Here is a 25,897-nt window from a genome sequence, read left to right as displayed (position 1 = left end):
CTTGTTTCCTCTCGCCTGGGAAGAGAGATGAAGGAAAAAATTCCGTGCTCAGTGATCCCAGTCCAAAGAGAGACAAAGAAACAGAAAAAAAATCAAATCAATATCAATATCAAGTAGAAAAGGGTCGTGGGCTGGATGCTTGTCTTCTCGAGGGCGGACAAAAAAGGACAGCTGACCCCGAGCCACAAGCTGGCCCAAGCTTCCAGCCCTTGTTTACTGTGGTAGGTACTTACTCAATATTTCCCCAATTCTCAAGCTTCGTGCGGTGCGATAGGATCTCATTAATTAATTACCCCACATCCCCTTACAACAAGACAAGAGTTCCAATCTTCTGGCTCTTTTTGTCATGCAGGGGAAAATGCAATCGCAAGTTTATTGCCAAAGTATCGAAGGAAACCTTTCCAATAAGCTGCCTATAGTTAGCGGAAGAGCTATATTCCATGGTCTGGCTCAAACAAAAACCCTATAGTCGCTAATCCTAGACCTTAAACTCGATCCCCTCGACCCATTACTGCCAGCTCCGCCAGCCGACCGCCCCGTGTTGTTCTCCTCAGTCGAGCCCCACATACTAAAGACCGAGTATTGCGACGTGTATTTCGTGTCTCGTTCCTGGGCCCGCGGTGAAGGCGATGATGATGAATTCATCGCCACCTCGGAAAGATGCCCCCTGTCGTCCCGAAACTTGCTACCCTTCCACAGACTCCTCAACCCCAGGCCGACATCCCAGCTTCTGTCAGCCGGCGGGTGCCGAAGCGCATGGGCGTCACCATCTTTATTATTATGTATATTGGTCCCCAGACCCGGGCCTGTTGCACCACGGCCTGCCTTCTCGTATCCTCCGTCTCGTCTCTCACCATCGCGCTGCACCCATTCGTTGATGACGGGCGAGTCGTCATCCTCCTTCAGGACCGTCCAGTTCGGCTTGCCAGAAGACGGACTTGCATCCGGCTCGGCAGAAGATGCCCCTCTTTCTGTGCTCCTGATGGTCAACCACGTCGGGGAATGCTGAAACGGCGAGCTGTTGGCGATGTCTTCGTACGAGATGCCAAGCGGGTCGGGGAGGACTGGCGTCCACTCCCCGCCCATTTCATCATTGAACACGGTTTGGTGGTGAGATATGTTGATGATTGGTGGTCTTGCGGCAGTGGAGCGCGGAAGAACTCCCCGAAGCCCTGCCGATTGGCTACGTCCACCGTGTGGGAGTGACGATGGTAGGCCCGACAAAGCTGCCGGCCGTGGTCGATTGATGATTCCCCCGTCCATGTGCTCTCCCACTCGATGCTCTCTTGCTGCTGTTGTCTTGTCCTTGAACGTGTCCACCGTGGTGATGCTGCCAAAACTGTTCTTGTTGTTGAGCTTGCTAACAAATCCGGCCACGGTGCCACCGCCTTTGCCATTTTGTTCCTGGTCGTATGCATCTACCTTTGAACGCCCGTTAAACCTAAGCTGAGCAGGAGCCGGTGGCAACGTCGCCGGGTCGTCAGGAGACATGTCCATGTATTCATGGCTCGCATCTGGCTCCCCCGATTTGGCAGCCGGGAGGTAGTACCTCCTCACCGCCCTCCCTGATTCGATTGTTCCAACAGTTCCAACAGTCCCATTATCCTCGAACCTTTCCGGGGTTTGCTGTATGCTGTCGTTATAGTCGTGCAACGTAGGGATGCCAAATTCCACGGTGCTCCGGAATGAACCCGCACCCCCGGCGCTTCCGGCCATTCGAGGCGGCAAAGGCATCGTCGAGACGTCGAAGGGCTGGGGGTCTACGTATACGCTAGTATCTGAGAGGTAACTCTTGGACCTCGCCCTGCGCGCTTTTCTGGTGGCAGCCGCAAATAGATTGGCCGCTTTCCAACCGCTGCTGGCGTTTTTACCGCCTTTGAGGCCGTGGTCCGCGTTTAGTACACTTCCAGGTACAGGGGGGGCGCGCGGCGGCGGTGTCATTGGGAACCTGTAGAAACTCTGTCTCGACGCTGCCGAGGAAAAGGTCCGGCCTCCTGGGGCACTATTCCTTCCCGCGGTTTCCTGATATCCGACATCGACGCTCTTGCTAACCTCTCGCATTGGCGAATCTTCAGGGACACCGACCTGCATGAAGCTGCCAGGAATGGGCCCCGAGATGTCCTTCCTGTCCAGGGGGCGAGATCGACGCTGTCTCCGCCTGCGCCAGGCCAGACACAGGAAAAACAATAGGATGGCAAGCAGCGTGACGGGTAAGAGGACGGCCAGCAGGATCTTTCCCAGAGATAGTCCTCCGCCTTCGCTGGATTCGCTACTAGATGTCGGCAGACTTGATTGGGAAGTCGACTCTGGCGAGGTTTCGCCCGCCAGCGTTGGCTGCTGGGTTGCTGACAAAGTCGGAGCTGTTATCAGGGTCGTTGGAGAGCTGCTTTCGCCTGAATCGTCTATTCGTATCCTCAAGGCGCGCTCGTCTGTAATGTCAGAGGTTTTGGACTTCGCCTTGAGCACCAGCGTCGCAGCAGAGACACCTTGATTTCTCGGGATGTTCCCAGACAACCTCATCACGGAGGCATCGTAACTAGCCCATTTCGAAGCTGAATCCGTCTCCAGTTCGATTTCGGTCGCGTCCGGATTCAACAGGTGTGGTTTCAAGTCGAAGGAGAATCGAGACCCAGCCTTGACTTGCAGGTCTCCAAGAGAATTTCGGAATAAAGCTGTTGCAAAGTTGACCTGCACGGTCAGGTTGAGAGAGTCCCCGTATCGATCTCGGAGAATCAGGGGGAAAGAGGTAGGTCGGGAACCTGTCGGTGGTATGCCACGAAACTCCCAGTTGTCCTTGTCAAGTGACAACCAGGAGGGAATATTTGGCGTCTCGATCGATCTTATATCAGCTGGCTCTGCCTCTCTCCCATCCAGTCTAACCTTGCCCTTCAGGTTCTTGTCAGACACAGCAGAGCCGATGGTCGCGTTGATGTCGTACGAGATCTCTTCAGTCGTCAGCTGGTGCTCTCCTACAACTACAAAGAATGACAGTGAGACGGCCGAGAAGCCAACGACATCGGAGGCCATGAGCTTGAACTCAAAGGCCTGCGGTGGGTTCACTAGCGAACCTAGTGGTGGTGTCCTCCCGCGGAAACCCAGTCTGCTTGGGTCGAACGAAATCCAGGCTGGCAAAGGGCTGTTGTCGCCACTAACGGCATAATAGTTGAGGTTCGGTCGGGAAAAGGTGGATGTCGAGAAAGCGTAGTCAAAGTCATTGTCCGGATAGGAGAGCACAGAGGCCGGCTGAGAAAACGGTTGGCCAAACTTGGGCACCTGCTCCGCGGGCGGAATTTGGACGACCGGGGACGGGTTCCTCGACACTACGAGCGTCGCGGCCGACGAAACAGAGCCGGAGGGATCAGTAGCAACGATCGTGATGGGTACACCCAAGACTTCCCCGGAGGGCACGTCTGCCTGCCGAGGTATTCCGAATATTCGTCGTGCGCCACTTTCGATTGATAGCCAATCTGGTGGATTCGACAGTGTATATGTTATAGGTGAATCTGAGGAGAAGGTGCTTGATGAGAAGACGAATTCGAAGGGCTCGCCGATGCGGGCGATAGGTGGCACCTGGGAGTTGATGGGGAACGAGACTGTTGGCGCTGCCTCGCATACAGTTACAATAAGTGCAGCAATCCACAGCCTCGCCGTTGACGGCGCCATTTTTTAGAAGAAGGGCCCGCGATCCTGTTCACCCTGTTCTGAAGAGATGCCGTATAGCGGCACGGTGGTGGATGGTTTGGAAGCCAAGATAGGGGACTGCCAGGAGAGTGGAAGCCAAGAACAACGGCAAGAGAAAGAAAGGACGAAAGAGTGACAGACAATAGACCTATCACTGACAAGCCAGATGCTGGAATTTTGACGCTCACAAACCGCCATGACGAGCCTAGTAGTCAAATCGCTGCCCAGCATACGTGCTGACTAGAATGACTAGAATGTAGTGGTGTAAGGGATGGATTGGGAACTTGATACAATGCGACAAGCTACTATCATCCCTTCGAATACAGAGTGCACCATGCGGAAAAGCCCACAGGACTCTGAAGGGACATCGGTTTGGACATTCCGGTCTGCGGCGGGGTTGCTATTGCATGAGACATCAGTAATGCCAGAACGCTTTTCGACGCGGTAGATACCTGGCGGGAGGGAGGTCAAGACTTGTAGTTATGGAGAAGATATAGCGTTACTTTGAATGACAGCGGAGGTCGTCTTTACTTTTTTTTCGCATCACACTAGCAGCTGACCCGTTGCAATCACCCTTTTTTCGAGTATGTTAAACATGCACATCGACAACCTGGGCCAGCCTGATATATGTGAATGTGACTTGGTGTAAATGGGAGCGAGCCTGGATGTTCTAATAAGCAAAATCACCTCGAGGTCGAGTATGTCAAAGTTCTTTTCTTTAGTTTCAAGGCTCACTCATGAAAATCAATCGAATTTGCCGTGATGGATTTCGTCGTCAACTGGGTAGACCTGGCCATAGATCTAGAGTTGATCCGGAGGCGACTCAGTACCAACGGTTACAGGAACGGGTGTGGCAGAATAGAAACAACAAAAAGACCGGTCTAGATCTTGAATGGGCAATTTGACAAAAAATCAAACTGGACAAGGTGCTCATGCATTATTTCATTGGAAGATCTATCTCTCAAAACTTGTTGTTTGCTCAAAACGGAAGTTGCCACTCACAGTCTTTCGTCCTTTGCAGCAGGCAAAAGGGGGTGAAACCTCAGAGGACGAAAACCCCTCTCAAAGCTAGCGGATTAATCGGGCTGACAACCCAACTCACCGCCCTCATTTTTACGACGCCAGCAACCGCGAGAGATAAATTAAAGGCAAAAATTAGGAGGCGAAAATTCACCCCAAGAAGTAGAGGACAAAAGCAAGAAAACAACAAAATGAAGGACATCATAAACGACCGTTCTTCCTCGCCGCCGGTCTTTTCACCCCTGGCAATCGACGCAGACTTGGCACCCCTCCCAGAGTACAAGGCGGCTGGCGAGACCAAGATCAACTTTGGCGGCCTGCTCCCCGCGACGGCACCACTGCGCCTGCACGAGGACCTCAGCTCGGGATGCGGCGGACAGCTGTGGCCGGCGGGCATGGTGCTGGCAACGCATATGTTGCGAGACCGCAGGAGTTCCATCGGTCGCGAGAGGATACTGGAGCTGGGCGCCGGCGGCGGCCTCGTGTCGCTGGCCGTGGCGCGAGGGTGCGACGTCGAGACGCCGATGCTGATAACGGACCAGCTCGAGATGTTGGCCCTGATGGAGCACAACATCCGCCTCAACGAGGTGGAGGACAAGGCCAAGGCTTTGATCCTCAACTGGTACGTGCGGTGCGGTAGTCCAGTGGTGCCTGCCTGACCCCTTGGCTTTTTGTGTCTGAATGCCCCAGAACAGAAACTGTGGGTGCTGATCAGCACTTGGAAAAAGAAATAAAAACAACTAACCTTGAACAACACCGAAATTCGCCCAACAGGGGTGAGCCGCTCCCACAACAAGTGGTCGAACTCAAGCCGACGGTGGTCCTAGCAGCCGACTGCGTCTACTTTGAGCCCGCGTTCCCGCTGCTCCTCCAGACGCTGACAGACCTGCTGGCCCTGTCGCCGCCCAAGGAGTGCACCGTCTACTTTTGCTTCAAGAAGCGGCGGCGCGCAGACATGCAGTTCCTCAAAAAGGCGCAAAAGATGTTTTCGGTCGTCGAGGTTCCCGACCAGGACCGGCCCGTCTTTAGCCGACAAAACCTGTTCCTCTACGCCATCATCAGCAAGGAGGAGGCGATAAAGGTGACGACAAGTTGACACTATATATTTGATTACAAAGTAGCAAGCAATTAGAATTGTGGATTGAACAAAAAGTAGGAATCGCCACGGGTTTTATTCCAGTTTTTGCTTGCTGGTCTATATTCCAAGTTTCTTGCCCAGTTTATCCCGCCCCTCCCCTTTCCACCCCAAACCATCTTTGACAAGCGTTTCCAACTTCCAAGGAACAAAGCCAAGAACCAGTTTGTCATGGAAATTGGGCCCTTCCCAATTGCAAGCAGCAACGTTGGACGCCCAATCCGTGGAGATGCACGTCGCACATCTATTCTAGGGTGTCAGCAATAAGCTTACTTGTTGCTTGACAGCGGTCATTGATCGTGCAAAAAAAGACGGCAAACAAAGGTACGACCCGTTTACCGAGCTGAGAGCCGAGTGATGGACAGTAGGTTTTGCGGGATTTGGCAGCGAAAACAAGAGTTGTACAGTAGCAATTGTACCTACGTTAGTTGCTAGCAAGCTAGGTACCCAACGTATTTCAGCTTTAACATTAAAAAAATGCCCTAAATTGATCATCAGCACACCACATCGGGACAACACACGCGGGAGGAACATTTCGCATCCGGAGTCTGGTGTGGTTGCAAGCCGGCTAACCTTTCCTGGTGATCAAACAGGTCGAAAAAGTTGCCGATTTAATTGACGGGAACCTGCATCAATAGGGCTTTTTGATTGGTCATAATGATGCTATTTTAACAACATGGTTGCACCGCTGAAGAGCAGCTGAACACTCGTGGCTTTGACTGCACCAGCAGCCCTTTGTGGCCTTTGCATTCGAAAGTACCAAAAAAAAATCTCGTCGGTGAGCTACTATTTTCGATGCAGTTTTCTTCGGGCGATACGGCATTGACGTCTGCGGTGGGAGACTCCCACACAATACCAGCCTGGATGGCTTTATGCGGCAGATTGCTGAGCGGCAGGTATGCTTCTGTTATGTTCCTTGTGCTGCCTGAACTTCACGTTTAGATCCAAAGAAAGCAACGAAAGAACGTGCCTGTGCGTGCGTACAGGTACTGTAGAGAGGACGCCCGTCCGATTCTCCACGATTCGGAAGAGTGATCCGGTAGCATCACGGTTCGCGCACCGTTGGGATCGTTACCCGTCCAAGGCGGTCCCATTCTCCACGGCAAGTTTGACACCTGAAAATCCCGGGAGCAACATTCCAAGTTTTCAAAAATCCAGGAGAGCAAATACCACGGCAGATTCTAAGGGGACTAGAAGGAGAACTGGAGGCTTCTATCCTCACTGGAGTTGAATATCTCTCAACGGTGGCCCGCCCGTTCCCGCCATATCACGTCGGTTTTCGCCACAGTCACATCATTGTCGTCCTGAGAGAACGCCGACGGCGCCGTGGGTAAAACCCTACAGTCGCCACTATTCCTCAGTGCTGTTCCGGCACCAATTTGTCCCATCGGATTTATGATGTGAACTGCTGTTTTTGAGGCCCGGACAAGAAGATCATAGCAAGAGCTAGTGAATTTTTGCTAATCTGTGGGGGAGGCTGAGGTAAAGACGGGATGGACATGATCGCTGCTTGTCAACGGCGTTGTGGAATCGAACCGTGCAGAAACTTGACAGGCGCACTGAAATATGTCTTTCTATACTGGAAAGATCGGATGTTATGACAGGGTTCTAGATCAATCAATCCTCTACCTACAGTTCCAAGCGCTGATGGGGTAGTCGCGGGACGTTGAAGAAAGCTGAGAATAAAATACGAGGTAGATCTTAAATTATTAATATTACCGTTCGTTGTCGTTTCCACGTAGAAATCGATAGCTTACAAGGTCCATCCTCTGTTTCAGTTGTAATATAATTAATTATCAATTATTCCCGAAATATAGGCAGGCCAGTTGTTACTGTGATTCAATTCCCAGCAGTGCGTGCCAATCCCAATAAGAGAAAACTCCCTATAGGAAAACAACGTCTTTCCACGTTATAGTGCAAACAGACCTCGCTAAATGTCGCCATCGCCAATAATCAAGTATATTCACGCGTAACCATACATACATAGTAAATTCGTGCATCGCTGCATAATTTCTTGTAGCATTACCCCTCACTGGAAGATAGCAGCGCGTCACGACATGAAATAGCAGCGTCGTAACGGATGTACGTAGTACTATGTGTAAATCCTGACCAAAGTTCAGCCACCCGGTTTATCGATGAGTATAATCCGGTGATTGAATTCTCATCGCCCAGACGCCCACATTACGACCACATACAAAACAACCCCGCCGCCACCTCCTGGGGCTACCCTACGATGATGATGATAATGGCTGGCCAGCAATACATAGTACTGTCAGGTTTCCTCCGTCCTCCGGTCCCAGGGGGCGATTTACCTACGGGATGCGACTTGAGTTCAGGAGGTAACGCCTATTTTTTTTTTTTTTTTTTTTTGGTCAAATGTCAAATCTCACCGTAACAAAACCACGTAATCCCATCACGTCTTGTTTCGCTGTTCGTGCCGCACCAACGCACCTCCCTGCGCCTCGTCACACCATCGTCACCCAGTTTGTTCTCTTGTGAACCTTTTTTGCTTTGAAAACCGCTGCTGCCACGACTCGCGCGAGAGGATAGGGCGGCGGTAAACGTCCCCCCTCCCCACTAGGGTGCAAACTGGTGCCTGCAGGAAAACGTGGCCTGGCCCAGCAGGGGGCATGCGCTAAGATGTGATACAGGCGCGTTGTGTTTTTGATATATTATATTATTTTTTTTGTGTTGGTCATGGCTTCGTACCTCGGTCGCGGGAGCGAGGGGAATAGTCCGGGCACTAGATCAATTAATTAGATATACTTGCTTCTTTCATAATTGTGAATTTTTTGAGGCCTCGGAGAATTCTGCAGAGTCCAAGGAATGGAGAAAAAAAATTACTATCAAAAATCATCATTGATCTAAATTGGAAAGGGCGAGAACCTGTTGAGACCCAGTTGTTGACATCATCCAAGCTACTTCGTATGCTGGTTGGCTTGGTGCGGCTTTTTTCCCTTTTCTCGGTTTGTGCGGTTTGTTTCTTCTGCCCAAACAAATCACAAGCTCGATTCCGGCCCCGAAAAAAACCTTGTCCCCCTTTGTTAAAGTGGTGAAGAGGGAATAAACGACAAGATGTACCACGTAATGTTGTAATCAGGGGCAATCGATCCCCACTGATCTCCTTGCCAAGGAGAGCCTGGAATCCCGAGTGGAGGGTTAAGGACCGCTTGGGACCGATGCGAGGACACCTGCCAACTGCACACACTTGCCACAAGGTGCACAGAAACAACTCAAATTCATCCCCATCTTTTTCCTGGTCGCCAGCGGGGGTGGTTTTCCCACCTGTCCACCTGTCCAACTCACAGGTGTGACAGTTACTGTGCGGTTTCTACCGTACTAGACGTATTTTGAGCTGGGGGTGAGGTGCACCAAGATCCACCACACTGGGTTATGTTTCCTGAGTCGTCGGGGAACTCTTACATGGTACCCGAGGCTGGAATAAAGCCGGAAATGAACTAAATTGCCAGTTGCGCCGTGCGGCGGCTGTGCCTTTGCAGTTACGAAGGGAAGAGGGGGGATGAACAAAAAAAGAAGACACAAAGGTACAAACGAGGTACATACAATCAATGATGATTAACATTCGGCAAAACTAATGTGGTACCACATTTTATGGGGTGGCATGAGTGAGTAACTTTCTGCAAAGGAGAGGACCCGCCACACTGCATTCGACAACGTCGTCCTTCCCGCCCATTCTAGTCCGCAGGACAGAGAATGACAACCACTCACGATTGCAGCTTGGCTGCATCTCTGGAGCTTTTTTGTGGGAATCCCGCCTCTTGCCTACTTGTGATCTTCAGGTACAGATTCCTACCTTGGGAATGTGTCAGAAATCCAGGCTGTTCTTTTCTTTGTTAAAAAACTTTTTTTACCCAATTTTTTTTCTTCCTGTGTATCTTACTTTTTTCTTGCGCCTTGGTGATGAATGAAAAAAAAATGCCGTCCCGAAAAAAAGGCTTGCCCTTTCCCACAAATTAATGTATGGTTCATCCAATGATTGACAGACGCGGAAGAGCCGTTCTACCCAGTCTATTCCACTTTGGTGAAAAATAACGGACGAGGGGGTCAACCCTGGCAAGCCTGGCAACCTGGGCGTTGGGCTCAGGTCAAGCCGCAAGCTACCGAAGGCGCTAGGATCGGTGGGCAGAAGGTCCTTACGTTTTTTTTTTATTCCTTCTCTTTCCATCGTCTCTGTCTGCTTGTCCTCCGCCAAAGCCGCTTTTATCATTGCCCACTTCTTCCGGCTCCCTCTCGTCGCTCGTCTCCACTTTCACGAGTATAGTGCTTCCCTCGGAAGGTAGGGGTCTTGGTTGTTCTGGTGACTCTACATAGGGTTTAGCTCTTTCCCTCCCACGTAGCGATGGAGAGGAGAGGAGGACCCACTTCCCACTTTTTGTGCTCCAGCCCTTTTCTTCGTATGGTACCAGCCGCTGACCAACTCTGGACAAGGTCCCCGATCGGGCCTGGTTCATTTTGGGAATTATGAGTTTTTCTTTTTTTCTTTCGGAGTTCGCTAAAATAGCCCTTGCAGACGGTTCCTTGCAGCCGGCCTTTTTCTGGGATCGAAGGGTTGCGGGCAAGGTCCCGGTGAGAAAAGTGGTTGCTAAGTGGCCGCCGCTTCCCACCCCAGATGGGTCCCAGCACGACGCCCACCAAAAAGGTAGGTCATCTTTGTTTGTGCAGTGTCCAGCATCGTCTTCTACTATAATAAATGCCGCCCCCAGGTCCCCCCTCGCTCCTCTCACCTTGTCCACCTTCCTTTGGCACGTTTGTCGTCTAGATTCATCCCTTTCATACATTTTTTGCGCCTTCGTCGTCAGGTATCTTTCAAAAAGATCCTCGACGTTCATTCCTTCAGAACAAAGAAAACTACAGGACTTTTTTTTTCATACTCTGAGCAGTGCTCGTCGAGTTTACACCCACACTTTCTGTCTTTACAGCACAGGAACATCAAACCTTGTCTGTCTTTACAGTCTCGATAACACAACATCGATATATCACTGCCAAGCTAGGCCTTACAAACCACAACAACAACAACAACAAAAAGTCACCACACTCCCTCAGTAGTGCTTCTTCACCCAAACAAACAGACTCCACAGTCAAACCACAAAAAGGAAACAACAGTACATCATGCGATCCACGACTATTCTCTCCGTCGCCGCCTTGGCCTCCACGGCGCTGGCCCAGCCGTTTGCTTTCGGCCACAACCACCATGCCCGTCACCACCACGCTCGCAGGGGCGCTGCTGCCGTTGGGAAGCGCGACATCGTCACTGAATGGACCACCGAGTGGGTCACCGAGACTGCCACCGAGTACATCGACATGACCTCGACTGTCGTCATCAACACCGCCACCACTCCTGGTCAGTTCTTCGAGGGCTCGTCGACTCCCCCGGCAGTCCCGGCCACCAAACCCACCCCGTCGTCGCAGGCCGCACCGCCCCCGCCGCCGCCTCCTCCTTCGCCCACTCCTCCTTCGCCCACTCCTCAGACCCCCTCGCCTTCTACTCCTCCTGTCCAGCAATCCCCGACTCCTGCCCCGGCCGCCCCCAAGGTCCAACAGGCGCCTGAGCCAGCGGCCCCCAAGGTTCAGCAAGCTCCGCAGCCGGCCCCTCAGGTCCAGCAGGCACCTGAGCCCGCCCGTGCCCCTGCCCCTCTCAGCATCCCCTCGCCCCCTGCTCCTGTCGCTCCCTCGCCCCCCAGCAGCGACAGCAGCAGCGGCGCCATGAGCTTTACGGGCCAAGTGACTCACTACACCGTCGGCCTGGGAGCGTGCGGCTTCGATGATGCTGGCAAGGACAACAGCGAGTACATCGTGGCCATCTCCTCGGCTCTGATGCACGGAAGCAACGGCGACCCCATGTGCAACAAGAAGGTCAACCTCTCGTTCGAAGGCCACAGCATCACCGCCACCATCCGTGACAAGTGCCCGTCGTGCTCCAAGGAGCAGATTGATCTCAGCGAGAAGGCCTTCTTGGACCTCGTCGGCCCTCTGGGCATTGGCAGACAGGGCGGCGTCAAGTGGACCATCGCCTAAGATGGATGCTTGTGTTTCTCTCTTTCAATCCTTTAACCATCCTGCAACTGGGGGCTTGAACCCCCGCAGGAATTGACGACCTTCTCCTTTTTTTCTACACTGACTGTGTTGTGCATGCAACATGATTATCTCCATCACAAATGGCTATATACCCTCTACCCATGACGGCGGCGCGTTGGTCCATAAATTTTGAGTCTTCAACAAACATATGTTGCGTCTTTTACCCCATTGGGAAAGATAGCTTGGAGATTGGGTTTTCTTCTCGACTAGCTCGCGTCTCCTCAGCTGAGATGTTTTTAGCTTGTTAGGCTGGTTTCAGATTGAGACCGGCCATTTTCTTCAAAAAACCAGGGGAGACTTGGAGGGTCCGTGTTTTGGACGCCGAGTTGCTTTTAGCTTCTTTCTTCTATCCGGGCTTTGTCAAGTTGGATGAGGTCCTTGACAGCCACATAGACTTCGCTTCTTGTATATATCTAGGGATCCGCCGAATACATCTTACGATGTTTGATGACTACATCAATTCTCAATGCTCCGGGTCAGCTTGCCGAGCTGTGTCATGAAGTGAAGTGAAATGAACCTTGAAAAGCGTGCTAGGACATCTGGGGTTGTGACATCCAAGCGTATAAGGGAAGAGATACAACAAATACCGATGTTCCGCATCCAGAGACTGAATGTGTGCCACCTTTGCGCAATAGGGATATCCAACGTCACAAACACGTTGGTTCTATAACCGTCGCAATAGAAGAAAGGAAAATTAAAGAGTAAGAAGAGAAAAAACGAGACAGCCCCTGAAGAATTGCAACAAAAGGATATTGACCATGATCTCATCAAGCTTGCTATTCCTTGGTTCTGAGTGAGTTCGATTTACGCCTTGCTCACTATAATAATCATCGATTTAGGCTCAGCAGGCCCTCAATGTACTTGCGCGTGTCGATACCAATGCCCTGTGCAATCCGACTTGCTCCGTCTGCCCACCCTCCAGCCGACGAGGAGGCGCTGACGTTCCTGAAGGGTCCTGCACTTCCCGTATTGCTGGGATGGTCGCTGGCCTTGCGAAGCAGGAAGATCTCGTTGCTGACCTCGGGTGGCTGTGGATAAAATGGCCTCTTGGTGTCGTCTGAGGCATCCCCAGAATCACTGCCTTCTTCGTGAATGACCGAATCGTCTGTCGTCTCCGAAATGGTTCCCCAGGGTGATTGGGCTGTGGGAGTGGAGCCTTTACGATCCAAGATCCGGCTCCAGAAAACCCACCAGCCACGGCTGGTCTTGCATGTGCGCTCGAGTTCTGACTGATTTCCACGCGTGGCTATGTACATGTTCAGCATATGAGTATGGGTATTGATAGCCTCGGCTCTTGACCACATGGGGAGCTCTTTGGCCAAAACGGCGGCTGCGGCTATAGATGTCGGATCCGGAATTGTTGGTATAGTTGACTGCACTGTGAGGGCCTTGGGGTCCCATATGAGATCGTAGATGTCGCCGTTTGCCGAACCAGCTGCTCCGCCCTTGGATGCGCCAACATCAGGCTTTGCAGCCCTGTACGTGGTCGACTTGAGCAAATGCTTCCGTAAGGGAGATAGTTGATAGTGGAGCGACTTGTAGAGGCGGTCCCAGGCGAGCGAGTCTGTTCGCAACTTGAACAAAAAGGTAAACATGAAGGGCCTGTTGACATAAATTACAACACGCATCTTCTCTACTTTGTTGCGATCTTGGCTGTTGAACGCAGCGGGTCGAGCTGCTGCAGCCGCGGCACTACTCGGTGTCCTTTGGCCTTCATCGCGCCCGCAGTCCCTGTCGACTGGGTCTTGTGCCAGTTCAGTATCATGGCTACCCAGTGCCCTCTGTGTCTGCGACTCTGAACGCTTGCGGTCCTCTGACTCTTCGAGCTCCACCGTCAGGGTTCTAAGCATAGTGCGAGAGTTGTTGTCGCCGTCGTCCGGCCACGAAACCTCACCATCGCTACTTGTTTCATGCTCCTCGATGTCGCCCATCAGCCCAATGATAAAGCGTCCGATAGAGTCGTCCTCGGCAGACGTCCGTCGAGAGGCAGACGGTCTTGGAGGATTGTGAGCCGTGGCAGGCTGTGGGTTGATGTTGTTGTTTCCAGCCTTCGAATCCGCAGATGTCTCGCCCACCTTGGGTGTGGACGAACTCCCTATGGACCAATATTTGCCATAGCCAAGTTTGAAATAATCTGCGTATGTGTGTGCGCCATCATGATCCCCCCCTTGCTCAGGATTTGGAACGGTGCTCTCAGTGCCGGCCCTTGAGCTATCCTGCTGGGCTTGTGAAGGAGAAGGAGCATTCGCCGAAGCAGCCTGGGGCTTTGACCGTTTGGCCAGTTCGGTGACGGGAGGTGGTGGCCATACAACAGGCTCTGAAGCTACCTCATCCACATGTGCGTCGCGTTTCTTCCGCGGTTTTGCCCTTCTGGTTGAGGTGGAACTTTCATGAACGCCATACGCATTTTCTCCCCATGAGTATATGTCTTCCATCCACTGGGTGATATTTCTCAGAGAGTGCCGCGAGATGGCCCCTGTCCCGAGAAAAATAGCTCCATCTTCGGCACCAGGTTCCTGTCCAGTGCCCAGCCACTGATCCGTCGCTTGTGCTAAGCCTGCCAGGGGATTGTTTGGTGAGGAGGCAGGTATTGGTGTATTTGGATCATACGTGCCAAATTTTGAGACGACAATGTCAACTAGACCCTCGATCCTGCCGACTAGGCCCTCGAGAACTTCACGTTCCCCACTACCTCTCTCCTCTTCTCCGACCCCGACGCCAAGCTCGCCAGAGGCAGCAAGCTTGATGCCTCCAAACATGTTAACAGTCGGGTTGCCGTGCAGCATCACGTTCCAAGTTGAAAGAAAACGATCCCAGTAACGGCTTAGCAAAGCGATGAACCGGGTACGCTTAGCCCGCACAAAAAGCGAGCTGAGGGATGAATCGTGATGCAGCAGGAAAAGACAATGCGACCGTAATAGATCTTGAAGTAGCAGAGCTGCAGGTTTGACGTCCTTCGAGGAGTACTCGAAATTATCCTGCGCACTTCCAGCCTCTGATATGCCCTTCGCAGAAGCGGCTGAAGAGGTCTGTTTGCCTGTGGCGGCCGGTATTTTGGTGAGATCAATCGACTTGAGTTTTTGCACCACCATTAGCAAAGCTGATCATGAACGATACCTAGTGCGACGCGGTCAAAGGGGGGAACTTACGGCAAGAATCCACCAGCCCGGCTCCAGCTCATGCATAATGACCCTCGACTTCTCCGTCTCGACAGTGTCGACCGGCCGCTCGCCCGAAAAGCTCCTCCCAAATTCAACCATTCCTTGGGCCAAGCCTATTTGGCGGAGGCGCTCGTTACGCTCCTCTTGGGTCAAGCTGGTGATTAGACGAGAACGCAACTTGCGTCGCTTCGATCTGCTGGTGTCCATAATGACGGATGCATAGTAGACAATCTGGTCATCCATAGTCTCATCCGTCGCCCCCAGGCTGGGATTGTAGATGGCGACAAACCCAACCTGGGCAGGCGTGACGTCGGATTGAGCCTTGGACCCCATCGTGAGAACAAACGATGTCGTATCGTGAGGCTAAACTGCCGAAGTGAACTCAAACAATTAGAGCTCTGTCACAACGTTGCCCTAGTCTCCCCACGTAAGCACCCTGCCGCCTTGGGCAAGGTTGACGCGGTGTGGTTGATACGAAGAAGAAAGTCGAAAGAATTTGATATGTTGTTCAGAATCAGTAAGTGGAGATCGAAAGAAGATTTGAAACGATTTGAACGATGGCAAGCTCCATGCATATTTTCCCCCTCCCACTCCGTTTCGCGTGGCTAATACCACGGGACAAATTGGAGTGTCGGTTGGGTAATGACTTTCGACTCGGGCAGCGCGTCTCCAACGGTATTTTTCGTCGCTAGTTTTGCAATGCGGTTAGCCTACCTAATCTAGCACCTGCCCCTACTGGTGTAATGTGCCCGCCCAGGTGGAAAGAAGTGCCCACAATAGACGGTTTCAAAGCCTCGCTCGAGGTTTGTTCGGGTGATCTGATTGACCAGGCCCTACGATTTGCAAAACGTCTGAATCTTTGACGTCATTTAAAGCGGCTACTGTTGTTCGCCAAGACGAGCTACATTTGCAACATGTTGTTTAAATGTCCAATTGGTGTAATATTTATTGTAATATTGTGTATATGAATCTGTCTTTCATTTGACGCCCGAACGCATGGTCCTGCGCCGCCGGCGTCTCCCAGTGATTGTCGATCGGGTTTGCTTGTTTACAACTGATACTTGACCCGTCACCCCAGGCCTCGTTCAGGTGGCGGGACGGTAACAGAGCGGGGCTTCCTAGGGTCATGTTTGCCGATATCCAGAGAGGGGCAACGCAACTCAATAGCTGCCGACTACCGGACCATGCGGGTGATTTGTAGCGGGCGTAGCGCGGAACCTCCGATCACGGTACCGACAAGACTCGCAGGTTCCGGATTCTTTCGTTAGCTAACACAGGTAGCTATGCCTGCGTAGGTAATCAACTAGGTAGATAAGCGGGACTTGCTCAATGACTCTAGCTACCTCAAATGCCTCCAAGATTCGTCCGATTCCAGACTGCGATCCCTATTAGACTCACTTACAACCCCCCTCCAAGTCTCAACCACAACCACAGCAACACCACCACCTCCTCCCCCATCCGGAGCTTCCACCAATCTCCGCCCGCAAACATGCGCATCCCATACGTCCCGAACCCTCCACCGGCGTCGACCCCCGAGGCCGACAAGGCTGTGTACGAGCGCGTGGCGGCCCGCCGCGCCCCGCGCCCGCTGCAGCCCCTGGACCTGGCGCTGCTGCACAGCCCGCCCGTGGCCGACGGTTGGAACTCGTTCCTGGGCGCGGTGCGGACGCGCTCTTCCCTGCCCGCCGACCTGCGCGAGCTGGCCATCTGCCGCGTCGCCGTAGTTAACACCGCCTGGTACGAGTGGATGCATCACGCCCCACTGGCCCGCGAGGCCGGCGTTGCCGAGAGCGCCATGGAGAACTTTGTGAAGCGCACCGAGCCGCTCGTCGGCTCGAACCCATCGCAGGACGGCCTGCTCTCGGATAAGCAGTGGGCGGTGCTGAGGTACACGGACGAGATGACGCGCAACGTGCGGGTCGCCGACGAGACGTTTGACCTGCTCAAGAGCCTCTTTTCGGAGCGTGAGGTTGTCGAGATCACGGCTACCGTTGCGTGTTATAACTGCGTAAGCAGGTTCCTGGTTGCGCTGGACGGTGAGTAACACATCTAGCAAGCTTTGACATCAGGTTTGCTTCCTGTGGCTGACCAATCTTCACCTATTTAGTCGGGGAGAAGAATGGCGTAGGGCCCGATGACAGCGCACACTAAGTGAACCAGTCCAGTCATTCGCATGTCTTGCTCCTGTGGCGATTAGACGGTACCTGTAGTTACATGCAGCACGCGGCATTGTACAAAGCCATAATGTGTGACATGCCAGCTAGTGACGGCCAAATCGACGCCATGATGTAATTTTCGGCGTGTTACTTCGCCTAGCTATAAACAAATAGTCGAATCGTTTCAGTACATGTCAAAGTCGTGAAAACATATTACCCAGAGCCTGCTCCTCAGCTGCCATCAACGGTGATGACAGTGACAACTGACAAATCCTGTGGGTAGATAAGCAAAACATAATAATGCAAACAAAAGGAGAATTCGTAAACCCAGCTCGACCTAGTCGCGAGTACGAAGTGCAGGCTCTACACGGAAGAGAGAAGCAGAAACCGACAAAACCCATATACAAGTCGAAGACATAGGAAACATTCTTGCTAAACACGAGCAAGAGGTATCAAACAACTGATAAGAAAACAAAGTGAACGAAGTCCAGTAGACGATAGGGCCAGATATCGAGTGTTGAATCGGGAGACGATAGCAGTGCCACGTTCAATGTTCGGAGTCGCATAAGCCAGGCGTGCCACACCTGGACCTGAAGTTGTTGAACAAAAATGGAAATAAGAGACGAGAAGGTGGCCGTAGTTGTGCAGAAAGCGACACTAAGGATGTTTTTCACTCAATCTCCATCTGCGCCGCGACATCTTCACTCACAGCCCGAACAGTGCCCTTCTTGATGCCATTGACTTCAGAAGTCGACATCCTCCGGCCGCGCTCAGACTCGTCGTCGTCGAAATCGGTGTCCATCTCGTCTGCTTCTGAATAGTCGTCGCCCATGCTCTCGTTGTCATCAAAGTCTCCACGATATTCGTCAAACTCCCCATCTGCTGTGCGGTTCCAAACCATGCCATCATCCATGTCGTCATCAGACTCGGATCTTATCCGTTCGGCAATGCTGTCACCAAACCAAAATCTTGCGCGCTTGTTTGCGCCTTTGAGAGACGATGACAGACCACCATTTTCCCAGTCGTCTTCATCATGACCGGCCGCCAGGTTTCCGACAGCACCTGCATGACTACGATGAGGCGGGCGGTACGGGGGCTCGCTGTGGCTGCTAGTTACAGGGACTCCCCTCACATGAAGATACGCCACACGCTTGAGTTGCTTGTTGAAGAAGAAGTAGTGCAGCGCCCAGATAGCGCCCTCCTCTTCGTCAAACGGGTTCTCAGCCGGCTGGTAGCTGAATACGTTGCAGTCGTCAAGCGCCATCTCCTTGTCGATGGTGGCCCACATCTGTGGTCCCCATACAGGGTCGGTGTTGGTGCTGTCGGATCCGCAGCTCAGACTCCTAGACAACAAATAATCCATACCTGGGTTGGCCGGTCGGACGTTGCCCAAAGTGCTGTCAAGGTTGTTCATAACCCTTCTCAAGTTCTTCTCCCTCTTGAAATCACTCGGCCTCAGAACATGCGAAAAGTCATAGTCTGGGTGCGACGCGTTGAGTGTTGCGATTATGTATGCAAATGTGCGACGGCTTGAGATGTCTGCCAGCGAGCCGAAGGGACTCGATCTTGACAAGTTTAGTGTCGAGGCCATCTCCGCTCGCTGTGGTGGGCTGAGACTGGCGCCGAACTTTAATAGCGACTCGTGTTGGCTCTCCAGAGAGCCGTCGATGCGTTTGTACAACTTCTTGTCCTGCCCTGTGGGCTTCGTGGTGTACAGGTCGCAGCCGCCGGAGACATGACAATCGGGCGTATCGAAATTGAGCGCGCTCGTTACAGTCACAAAGTCGGGAACCGGTATGAACTACGAGCAGCAAGGTGTTGAGTCTTGGGTGAGCGACAAAATGGAAGAACCCAGTGCATCTGTCGCAGCGGTGCTCAGGTCCAGTCCTGTGGTCTGGGACAGGACGGTCGCATTGACCAAGCGATGTCGTGAGGCGCAAACCACAGGTCTGCCTGCCACCGGGGAGAGAAAACTGGGGAAAGTATGCGCACCTTCATTATATCTGCACTGCAGGCGAGCCTGTCGATAGATGGAATTTAAATGTGATGTGATGAATGAGGACAGTCCAGCAGTTGAACTTGTGACAGGGAGTGTCGCAAGATGTGGTGGTGTTATGAATGATGTCAGCGGAATCGGCGTGCCGCGCTTGCGCTTGAATGTTGACTATACAGGCGCGGTCTGTTGCGTGCAAATGTTTAAAGCGTCGTTTCAAATCATGGACGGTTGACCTGCAACTAACAGAAGTCGAGTTTCAAACGGACAAAGTGGTTGGGTCGATTGTCGTCTGTGGCTGTGTTGTATTGTAGGTTTGCCAAACTGATCTGCTGATTCGGGAAGCAATGCACAAGCAGGCAGGCCCCCCTGTCCAAGAATTCGTGGACAGATTTGTTTGAGAGATGGACGCCAACGGCGGTGTAGAAAACGCTCCTTACCACTCGAGATCTTTTCGCGATAAGAATCGCCAAGTTGTTTAGACAGTTGACAGCGGTATGATAGTGTTTTGGAGACTGAAGGACTGCGGGGAATAATATGCATGGACATCTGTTCTCGAGTTGTAAGGCAATAGTGCCGGGAACGGCGGATTCGATGGGGACGCTTTGTTCCCGGTTAGCTTAAGATAGGTTGAATGACCTGGTGGCAGATCCAGGGGGAATTAGATGGTTTAGGAGCTTGGGGCATCAGCTCCGACGGCCGTTCGGGGTAGTACCAGGTGCCAACATCCATGGTCTTGGATAACACCATGTCTGTCGGGGTGCGCCCACCTGGCTGCGACTTGGCGCTGACGGGGCGGCAGCTGTCCGATTGTAGCCAAGGCACGGGGTTGACGGGTTGGCTCGCGGGGAACATCGGCAGATTCCCCAAGTGCACCACGTTGCTCGCCGACTGGTCAGCGTATTCCTACATTAGCACTGCTGTTAGATTATGAAATCTCCACTTAATGGAAACTGTAGATAACGTTGTATGGCGGATGGGCGACATGAGTCGCACTGAGTGTTCGACCCAGCTCACGGAGAAACCTAGGGGATCCAGGCCACCGCTTGTTTCACCAAGACGTGCTTGACAGGATACTCTCGAGTCCGCGCGAGAACTTCCACTTGCGCCATGATTTCTATCCATTTGCGCAAATGGATGATGCGACTGCAATCCATGGACAATGTGATCGCATCCAACGGGACACCAATAGAACAACCTGCTGCACGAGGTATCTTGTCGATGAACCGCAAAGTTGTTTGGTCGTAATTGTGATGATTCGCGGGTGCATGAGCCGCATAACGGCGCGCCGCGTGGGAACGGCAAAAGTACATGTCTGGGGGGATGATTCCCCATAGGTCTATCTAGTCCATTGCATACACATGAAGAGGGTGTTTGGCATCCTCCGTAATGGTCTAGGCAATCAAGATCCAGAAAAGGGCCTCAAGAAGACCAATCTGTCCTTTCTTCAACATCCGTCGCCCATCGTCTATTGTCGTACATCTTCATCGATTCGTGGTCGCCGTCCTGACCGTGTTCGGGGCCTGCACTCAAATGTATCCGTTCTCCTTGAGCCTTGAGACAATCCTCTGGTCGTCGTCCTATTTGCCGAGCCCGTAATTGTCCGCATTAGTTGTCCAGATAGCATATCAAGTAAATACTCGTTCGGATTCCTCGAGATTTGGCAGGTTATTGTGTGAGGTGTTGCATCGCTTCAGGGGCCATTCGAGTGGAAGGGAAAGGAGGAGAAATTATCGTGTTCGGTGGCTTGACTACATGATCCTCGTCACTTCATCCTCGACCTGGAAATTTGAGGCAGGTGTCAGTGCCTAGAACATCACATCGTAACTGCTCATCCGGCACTTGTGCAATAAGGGGTGTGGATGGGGCTTTGGCGAGCTCAAGCCGAAGGAAAGGTAGACGGTTCAACTGACCTCCATGTCTTCCAGCGAGTCCTGCTGGGATATACACCTCAATATGTTTTTTTTACTGCTCTCCTGCATCTCGCCGGCGAGTAGGATCTCGTCCAGAATGTAGTAGGCCTTGGTGAAGGAGAAGATAATATCCAGTTCGCAAACGTTTCCGTAATACTTGTCCATCTGCTCGACGTAGCGGTGGATGATCTCTAGCGTTATGAGCTCGTTGTCATCGGAGGAACAGCCTGCAATGAAGAATAGCGAAGCATAGCGACGGTAGACGATTTTCGTATCTGCATGAAACCAGTGAGTAATGTTGTCAGTCTACTAAATAATACCAACTGTTGTACAATGACTGATGCCTGAGCATAGCAGCCATCGTGTTCTTTGCGCGATATCTGCGTGTCCGCCTCTGCTTACCCTTGTATTCCAAGAAGTTGCACATGCGTGTGCGCCTGGCCAGGACAGCCTGAGTGACATCCTTGACGATCTTGGCCTTATCTTTGGGAATGAGGGTAGTGAACCATTTTGCAAGGCGCTGAGCAAGTATTGTTAGTGCCGTCCTGATGGCATCATCGGGCCTGCAGGTACTCGGTGCCGCAGAGCATTGTGAAGACTTACGACCTTGCCCTGCCTTGAGAGCAGGATCAGGTATCTGTCGAGAAAGAGAGGCCACAATTAGCTACATGAATGCTGAATATTCAAAAGGTGCGATGCCGTACTTACTGAATGGCCATGATGCGACCTTACATTACCTTCAACGCCTGCGTCTGATGTGAAAATTGCTGCGTGTCAGAAGTTTTGCAGGCGACCACTCAATTCGGTCGGGCACCACAAGCAGCGGATTTGGCGGTGGTGACCAATCTGGATGGCTGGCCAAACGCCCGCGGGGATGTGGAGTGGACACCTACTTTGGTCAAAACAGTGTACAACACAGTGTTAGCCAGTACACTACCCCGCCGTGGCAGTAGGAGACATGAGCCCATAACGTAGGTAGCATTCATGGCCATGAACTTTTCAACTGGAGAGAATTAGGGGTCCAGTGTAGCTTAGAAAGCTGCAGCTTCACACTGACAGTAACTCATCTTCTTTAACTATAACTAATTTACCTAAGGTACATACGAATGGATGGGCTTTTGCGCATTCTATCTTGCAATTTATTACAAGCGTCTCAAGGCTAACTTAGAAGTCTGCTTCAAGTCCAACACAGGAAAGGAAGACGGCAGAACCTTTGTATGAGGTGGTTCCTCGGCAAGGTACTCCGTACACGGCGCGCATCACAAAGCATCGGGGCTTTCCACGTAAATTTGTCAGCATAGACACTCAGTAAGCGCCAAAATTTCGGCTCGACTTGGTGCAATTGAGCAAGCTCTGGTCCAGGCGAATTATATTTGAAGGGTCTGGAAATACCAACAGGTCTGTCCTTGCTAGCGTAGTAAATGTTGCAGAATCCGGGATTTCAAAGTCGTGCCGTCGCCAATTCGAAAAGTCTACCTTTGCAGCCGTCGTTGGAATTATCAGTAATTAAAAACGGAACCCCGCCGCCACGTCTCGAACCACATGTATCCCATGTGAATAAACTTTGCGAGTTGATCTTTAACTTGATACTTATGTATCCATGAAAATTCCGCGCCCCGACTTTTCGCAAAGAGCTTCCATCACCTAATAACCTACCTACAAGACCTACCGAGCAGGAACAAACCCCTCGTTGGGCAGAATAGCAAAGGCAACCTCTTCTCCCGAAACATGACGAAACTCGTTCTATCAACCGGGTAAGTTATGCACGTACCGCTTCCCGCGCGTCGCCGAGATGCGCCTTGCCGTTCGTGGGGTGCCACTTGGTCACACACGGAATTCTCTTTGCTTCTTTCCTATTTGATTGCTTTTGCGTCCTCTTCTCTGTCTTGTGGAGGGTTGCAATGATTACTACTATCCTTATCGTCAGCTAACCCAAACCCGCGGGATAAACTCAGGAACATCGTCTCGGGAGGTCCCTCCATAATCCGGAAGCCGGGCGCTTTCCGATCGAACCTCGAACTCACAAACTCGCTACGAAGCAACTTCCTTGCTGCGCAGGAGTACTACGCCGCCGAGGCCGAAGCGGCGGCGCACAACAACAACAACAACGGAAATGGCGCCGGTATCGGCAATGGTAATGGCAATGGGAACGGCATCAACGGGGACAGGCGCAGAGTGCCTGCTTCCATATGGACGACCAGGGAGAAGGCGTCGCTGAAGAGGAAGGCTGGTAACGGTGACGCCGCGAGGGAGCCGCAGCAAGAACAGGACGAGCAGGGTGAGGTTCTGTTCGTGCCGCGCATAGACTGGTTCGCGGCCGGGCTTCAGGAGGAGGCTTCACAGTACGATATCACGGCGAAGCTGTTCTTCCTGCCGACGGCTCCTGCCGCGTCGCGCCGCCGGTACGCCCGCGAAGCATTATCGCTGGTGCTGAGGGAGCTCGGTGTTCGGGCGGTTGACCTTCTCATAGTGTCGCTTCCTGGCATGTCCTTTGAGGGAGACTGCGAATGGGAGGCCGACAAGAAGAACGGGGAACAGGGTGACGACGAGGAGGAGGCAGCGACATGGCGGATCGTCGAGGACCTGCACAAGGAAGGCCTTGTCCAGCGTCTTGGTCTTTCCGAGTTTGGCAGCGAGAAGCTGGCCAGGTTCCTGGCCAGGAAGCCCACAATCCGTCCTGCAGTGGACCAGATTAACGTCAAGAACTGCTGTAGTGTGCCGCCGCCGCTGGCGAAGCTGGCTAAGGAACAGAAGATCGAGCTGTTGGTGCACAGTGACTGCACCGATATTCTACCTCAAGGCACGCTGCGCGAACTGCTTGGGCCGGGGATCCGCGGGGCTGGCATACTCGCTTCCGAGTCTGGTGGCGATGATGAGGAATATGAGGGTGGCCTCCTCAAGGGCGAGATCATTCCCGAGTGGGTGATTAAATACACCGCAGTGGTCAGGGACCGCGGTGTCATTGAAAACAAAGGCTATTTTGCTGGGGCCGAGCTTCGCCAGACATGAATTGGTTAGAGCTGGCCTGCCACTGTTGCTCAGGGCATCTTTTCTTTGCATCATGCACATATTCAGGATACGGGTAGCGTGCGGTACTGTTTGGCTTCTTTTATCACGGAATGACGAGCGAGACTCCAAGGACATGTAGAACCTGAAATGCGTGAGACGGCAATGCTTTTTTTATTTTTATTTTTTTTATTTTTTTTAGAATCTTTGTGCCCTGAGGCTTGAATAAAACATGACATAGACTAGTGTCATATTATCATGGCTCTTCATGGTAGTTTTGTTTATTCCGGTTCCCGTTTAGTTATGTAACATTTACTCGACAAGTTGCCCAGATCTCATCCGATCATGCTTCTTTTGCGCCCCCTCATCCGCACATCTTCCAGTTTCCTCAGCACTGGCGTTGCTTGTTTGAATCCCTCCTGGTATCCCTTGAGGACTTGCTCAAAGACAGCCTCGGCTCTGGGGTGCGTGCTTCCAAATGCTCTCTCCAATACATAGAGGTCCACGGCTCTATCCTCATCGGAAACGCTCTGGCTCGCCAGGCCAAAATCGATCACAACCACGTCGCCATCGAGAAGCCTATCCTCGGCTACCTCGCCCTGGTTCTGTGGAGGACGGAGCATCATGTTGCTCGTGGTCAGGTCACCGTGAACTACGCCAACGCGATGTATAGCCGCCACTGCGGCACCCATCTTCCTCATGAGCTTGACGAGCTGCTCGTCTTCCTGTATGGCGGACGAGGCCCCCAACCTTGTCCTCCGCTTAAGCCACTCGTTGATGCTCACGCGCACCGGCACCCCCTCTATCCACTCCAGCATCAACCATCCCGCCGCCTCGTCCAGCGCGTACACAGCCGGCACGCCAGCGGCGGTGCCATCGCGCCTGCACTTGGATAGGATGCGCGCCTCGGCGAGGATGCGCTGGCGCGTTAGGCGGGCATCCAGGATCGGATGTCGATATGGCTTCGATGGCCTGTGCTTGAGGGCGCACGGCAAATCCGGCCGCAAGTATGTTGTTTTGTACAGGCGGCCCTCGGCGCCTTGTGTGATGAGTGTCGGTGGCGCACTGGCAGGGTGGGTAAGGATCGCTGGCAAGGGGAAGGGGTAGGATGAGGGGTCAGGACAAGTGGTTTGCGACCCCGCCATCGTGAGCTTGGCGCCTGCTAGCTAGGACTGGCTTGACGGTTCGGTTGAGGTGAGATTTGGTGGTGTCAGTTGATAGGCCCGCTTCTGCGTTATTTCTTGGTTTTTGCTATTTTTCGTACTTTTCAGAATTGAGCGAAAGTACAACGACAGCAATTTGCAGGATCTTAAGCTAAAGAGGCAGGCATATGCAGATGCGCGTTGATCTAGCATCGGTATTAGTATGTCATGTCTGTGGGGAATGAGCAACGGGAAAGTGATGCGCCATTGGATGAAATTGCGACTGTTGACGCATCTCTGTCCACCCGGCATATGCAATCCAGCCCAAAATCAGTGGGCTTTCACTGATTAGAACCAAAAACTAGTGCCCGTGCATGCCATAGGGATGCACCTTGGCAAGTTAAATAACGGTCATGGGAGTATAACTTCTTGATTTTCTGGGCACCAAAGCCAATGGTACATACATACTTTGTAAATTGACGATATTATTGTCCAGTCGACGTGGACCAACCGTCATGCCATGCACCAGCCCATGACCGTTGAGAAGCAACCGCAGCAGTGGGGGGTCTTACGAAGATGTCAACCGAGGCAAGG

At 52.4% G+C, this 25,897-nt stretch overlaps 11 protein-coding genes across 11 annotated transcripts; 4 read left to right on the top strand and 7 right to left on the bottom strand.

Moving 5' to 3' along the window:
- Positions 1-349: 349 nt before the first annotated feature.
- On the bottom strand, positions 350-3,764 carry MGG_01350 (uncharacterized protein). The gene has a single exon (XM_003714231.1). The coding sequence runs from the start codon at positions 3,661-3,663 to the stop codon at positions 451-453; it is 3,213 nt and encodes a 1,070-aa protein (XP_003714279.1). The 5' UTR covers positions 3,664-3,764; the 3' UTR covers positions 350-450.
- Positions 3,765-4,606: 842 nt separating this feature from the next.
- Positions 4,607-6,430, top strand: MGG_01349 (uncharacterized protein). The gene is made up of 2 exons (XM_003714230.1): positions 4,607-5,323; positions 5,476-6,430. The coding sequence occupies exons 1-2, from the start codon at positions 4,614-4,616 to the stop codon at positions 5,795-5,797; spliced, it is 1,032 nt and encodes a 343-aa protein (XP_003714278.1). The 5' UTR covers positions 4,607-4,613; the 3' UTR covers positions 5,798-6,430.
- Positions 6,431-7,410: 980 nt separating this feature from the next.
- Positions 7,411-10,308, bottom strand: MGG_15676 (uncharacterized protein; the record flags this gene model as incomplete). The annotated part of the gene is made up of 10 exons (XM_003714229.1): positions 7,411-7,415; positions 7,470-7,512; positions 7,594-7,605; positions 7,820-7,838; positions 8,032-8,085; positions 8,153-8,182; positions 8,546-8,579; positions 8,918-9,129; positions 9,566-9,646; positions 9,995-10,308. 10 exons carry the CDS (start codon positions 10,306-10,308, stop codon positions 7,411-7,413), a joined length of 804 nt encoding a protein of 267 aa, XP_003714277.1.
- On the top strand, positions 10,276-12,431 carry MGG_11224 (uncharacterized protein). The gene has a single exon (XM_003714228.1). The coding sequence runs from the start codon at positions 10,967-10,969 to the stop codon at positions 11,870-11,872; it is 906 nt and encodes a 301-aa protein (XP_003714276.1). The 5' UTR covers positions 10,276-10,966; the 3' UTR covers positions 11,873-12,431.
- Positions 10,519-16,055, bottom strand: MGG_01348 (uncharacterized protein). The gene is made up of 2 exons (XM_003714227.1): positions 15,082-16,055; positions 10,519-15,003 (listed from the first exon to the last, which is right to left on the bottom strand). Exons 1-2 carry the CDS (start codon positions 15,424-15,426, stop codon positions 12,760-12,762), a joined length of 2,589 nt encoding a protein of 862 aa, XP_003714275.1. The 5' UTR covers positions 15,427-16,055; the 3' UTR covers positions 10,519-12,759.
- Positions 16,056-16,247: 192 nt separating this feature from the next.
- On the top strand, positions 16,248-17,593 carry MGG_01347 (4-carboxymuconolactone decarboxylase). The gene is made up of 2 exons (XM_003714226.1): positions 16,248-17,129; positions 17,201-17,593. Exons 1-2 carry the CDS (start codon positions 16,442-16,444, stop codon positions 17,242-17,244), a joined length of 732 nt encoding a protein of 243 aa, XP_003714274.1. The 5' UTR covers positions 16,248-16,441; the 3' UTR covers positions 17,245-17,593.
- Positions 17,594-17,919: 326 nt separating this feature from the next.
- Positions 17,920-19,247, bottom strand: MGG_15675 (mitogen-activated protein kinase MAF1; the record flags this gene model as incomplete). The annotated part of the gene is made up of 2 exons (XM_003714225.1): positions 17,920-19,050; positions 19,242-19,247. 2 exons carry the CDS (start codon positions 19,245-19,247, stop codon positions 17,920-17,922), a joined length of 1,137 nt encoding a protein of 378 aa, XP_003714273.1.
- Positions 19,248-19,857: 610 nt separating this feature from the next.
- Positions 19,858-20,097, bottom strand: MGG_15674 (uncharacterized protein; the record flags this gene model as incomplete). Its single annotated transcript, XM_003714224.1, has 1 exon — positions 19,858-20,097. The coding sequence occupies one exon, from the start codon at positions 20,095-20,097 to the stop codon at positions 19,858-19,860; it is 240 nt and encodes a 79-aa protein (XP_003714272.1).
- A 286-nt stretch (positions 20,098-20,383) lies between these two features.
- MGG_11227 (AP-1 complex subunit sigma-1) lies at positions 20,384-21,993 on the bottom strand. The gene is made up of 5 exons (XM_003714223.1): positions 21,864-21,993; positions 21,759-21,792; positions 21,558-21,675; positions 21,156-21,430; positions 20,384-21,023 (listed from the first exon to the last, which is right to left on the bottom strand). The coding sequence occupies exons 1-5, from the start codon at positions 21,872-21,874 to the stop codon at positions 20,994-20,996; spliced, it is 468 nt and encodes a 155-aa protein (XP_003714271.1). The 5' UTR covers positions 21,875-21,993; the 3' UTR covers positions 20,384-20,993.
- A 157-nt stretch (positions 21,994-22,150) lies between these two features.
- Positions 22,151-24,462, top strand: MGG_01345 (glutamate-cysteine ligase modifier subunit). Its single transcript, XM_003714222.1, has 3 exons — positions 22,151-22,251; positions 22,338-22,909; positions 23,111-24,462. The coding sequence occupies exons 2-3, from the start codon at positions 22,884-22,886 to the stop codon at positions 24,162-24,164; spliced, it is 1,080 nt and encodes a 359-aa protein (XP_003714270.1). The 5' UTR covers positions 22,151-22,251; positions 22,338-22,883; the 3' UTR covers positions 24,165-24,462.
- On the bottom strand, positions 24,314-25,474 carry MGG_01344 (BUD32 protein kinase). Its single transcript, XM_003714221.1, has one exon. The coding sequence runs from the start codon at positions 25,304-25,306 to the stop codon at positions 24,497-24,499; it is 810 nt and encodes a 269-aa protein (XP_003714269.1). The 5' UTR covers positions 25,307-25,474; the 3' UTR covers positions 24,314-24,496.
- Between the last annotated feature and the right edge of the window lie 423 nt (positions 25,475-25,897).

The sequence above is a fragment of the Pyricularia oryzae genome, chromosome 2, assembly GCF_000002495.2.
Source record: "Pyricularia oryzae 70-15 chromosome 2, whole genome shotgun sequence".
In the NCBI taxonomy this organism is placed as follows: domain Eukaryota; kingdom Fungi; phylum Ascomycota; class Sordariomycetes; order Magnaporthales; family Pyriculariaceae; genus Pyricularia; species Pyricularia oryzae.
This window is presented reverse-complemented; position numbering and strand designations above follow the sequence as displayed.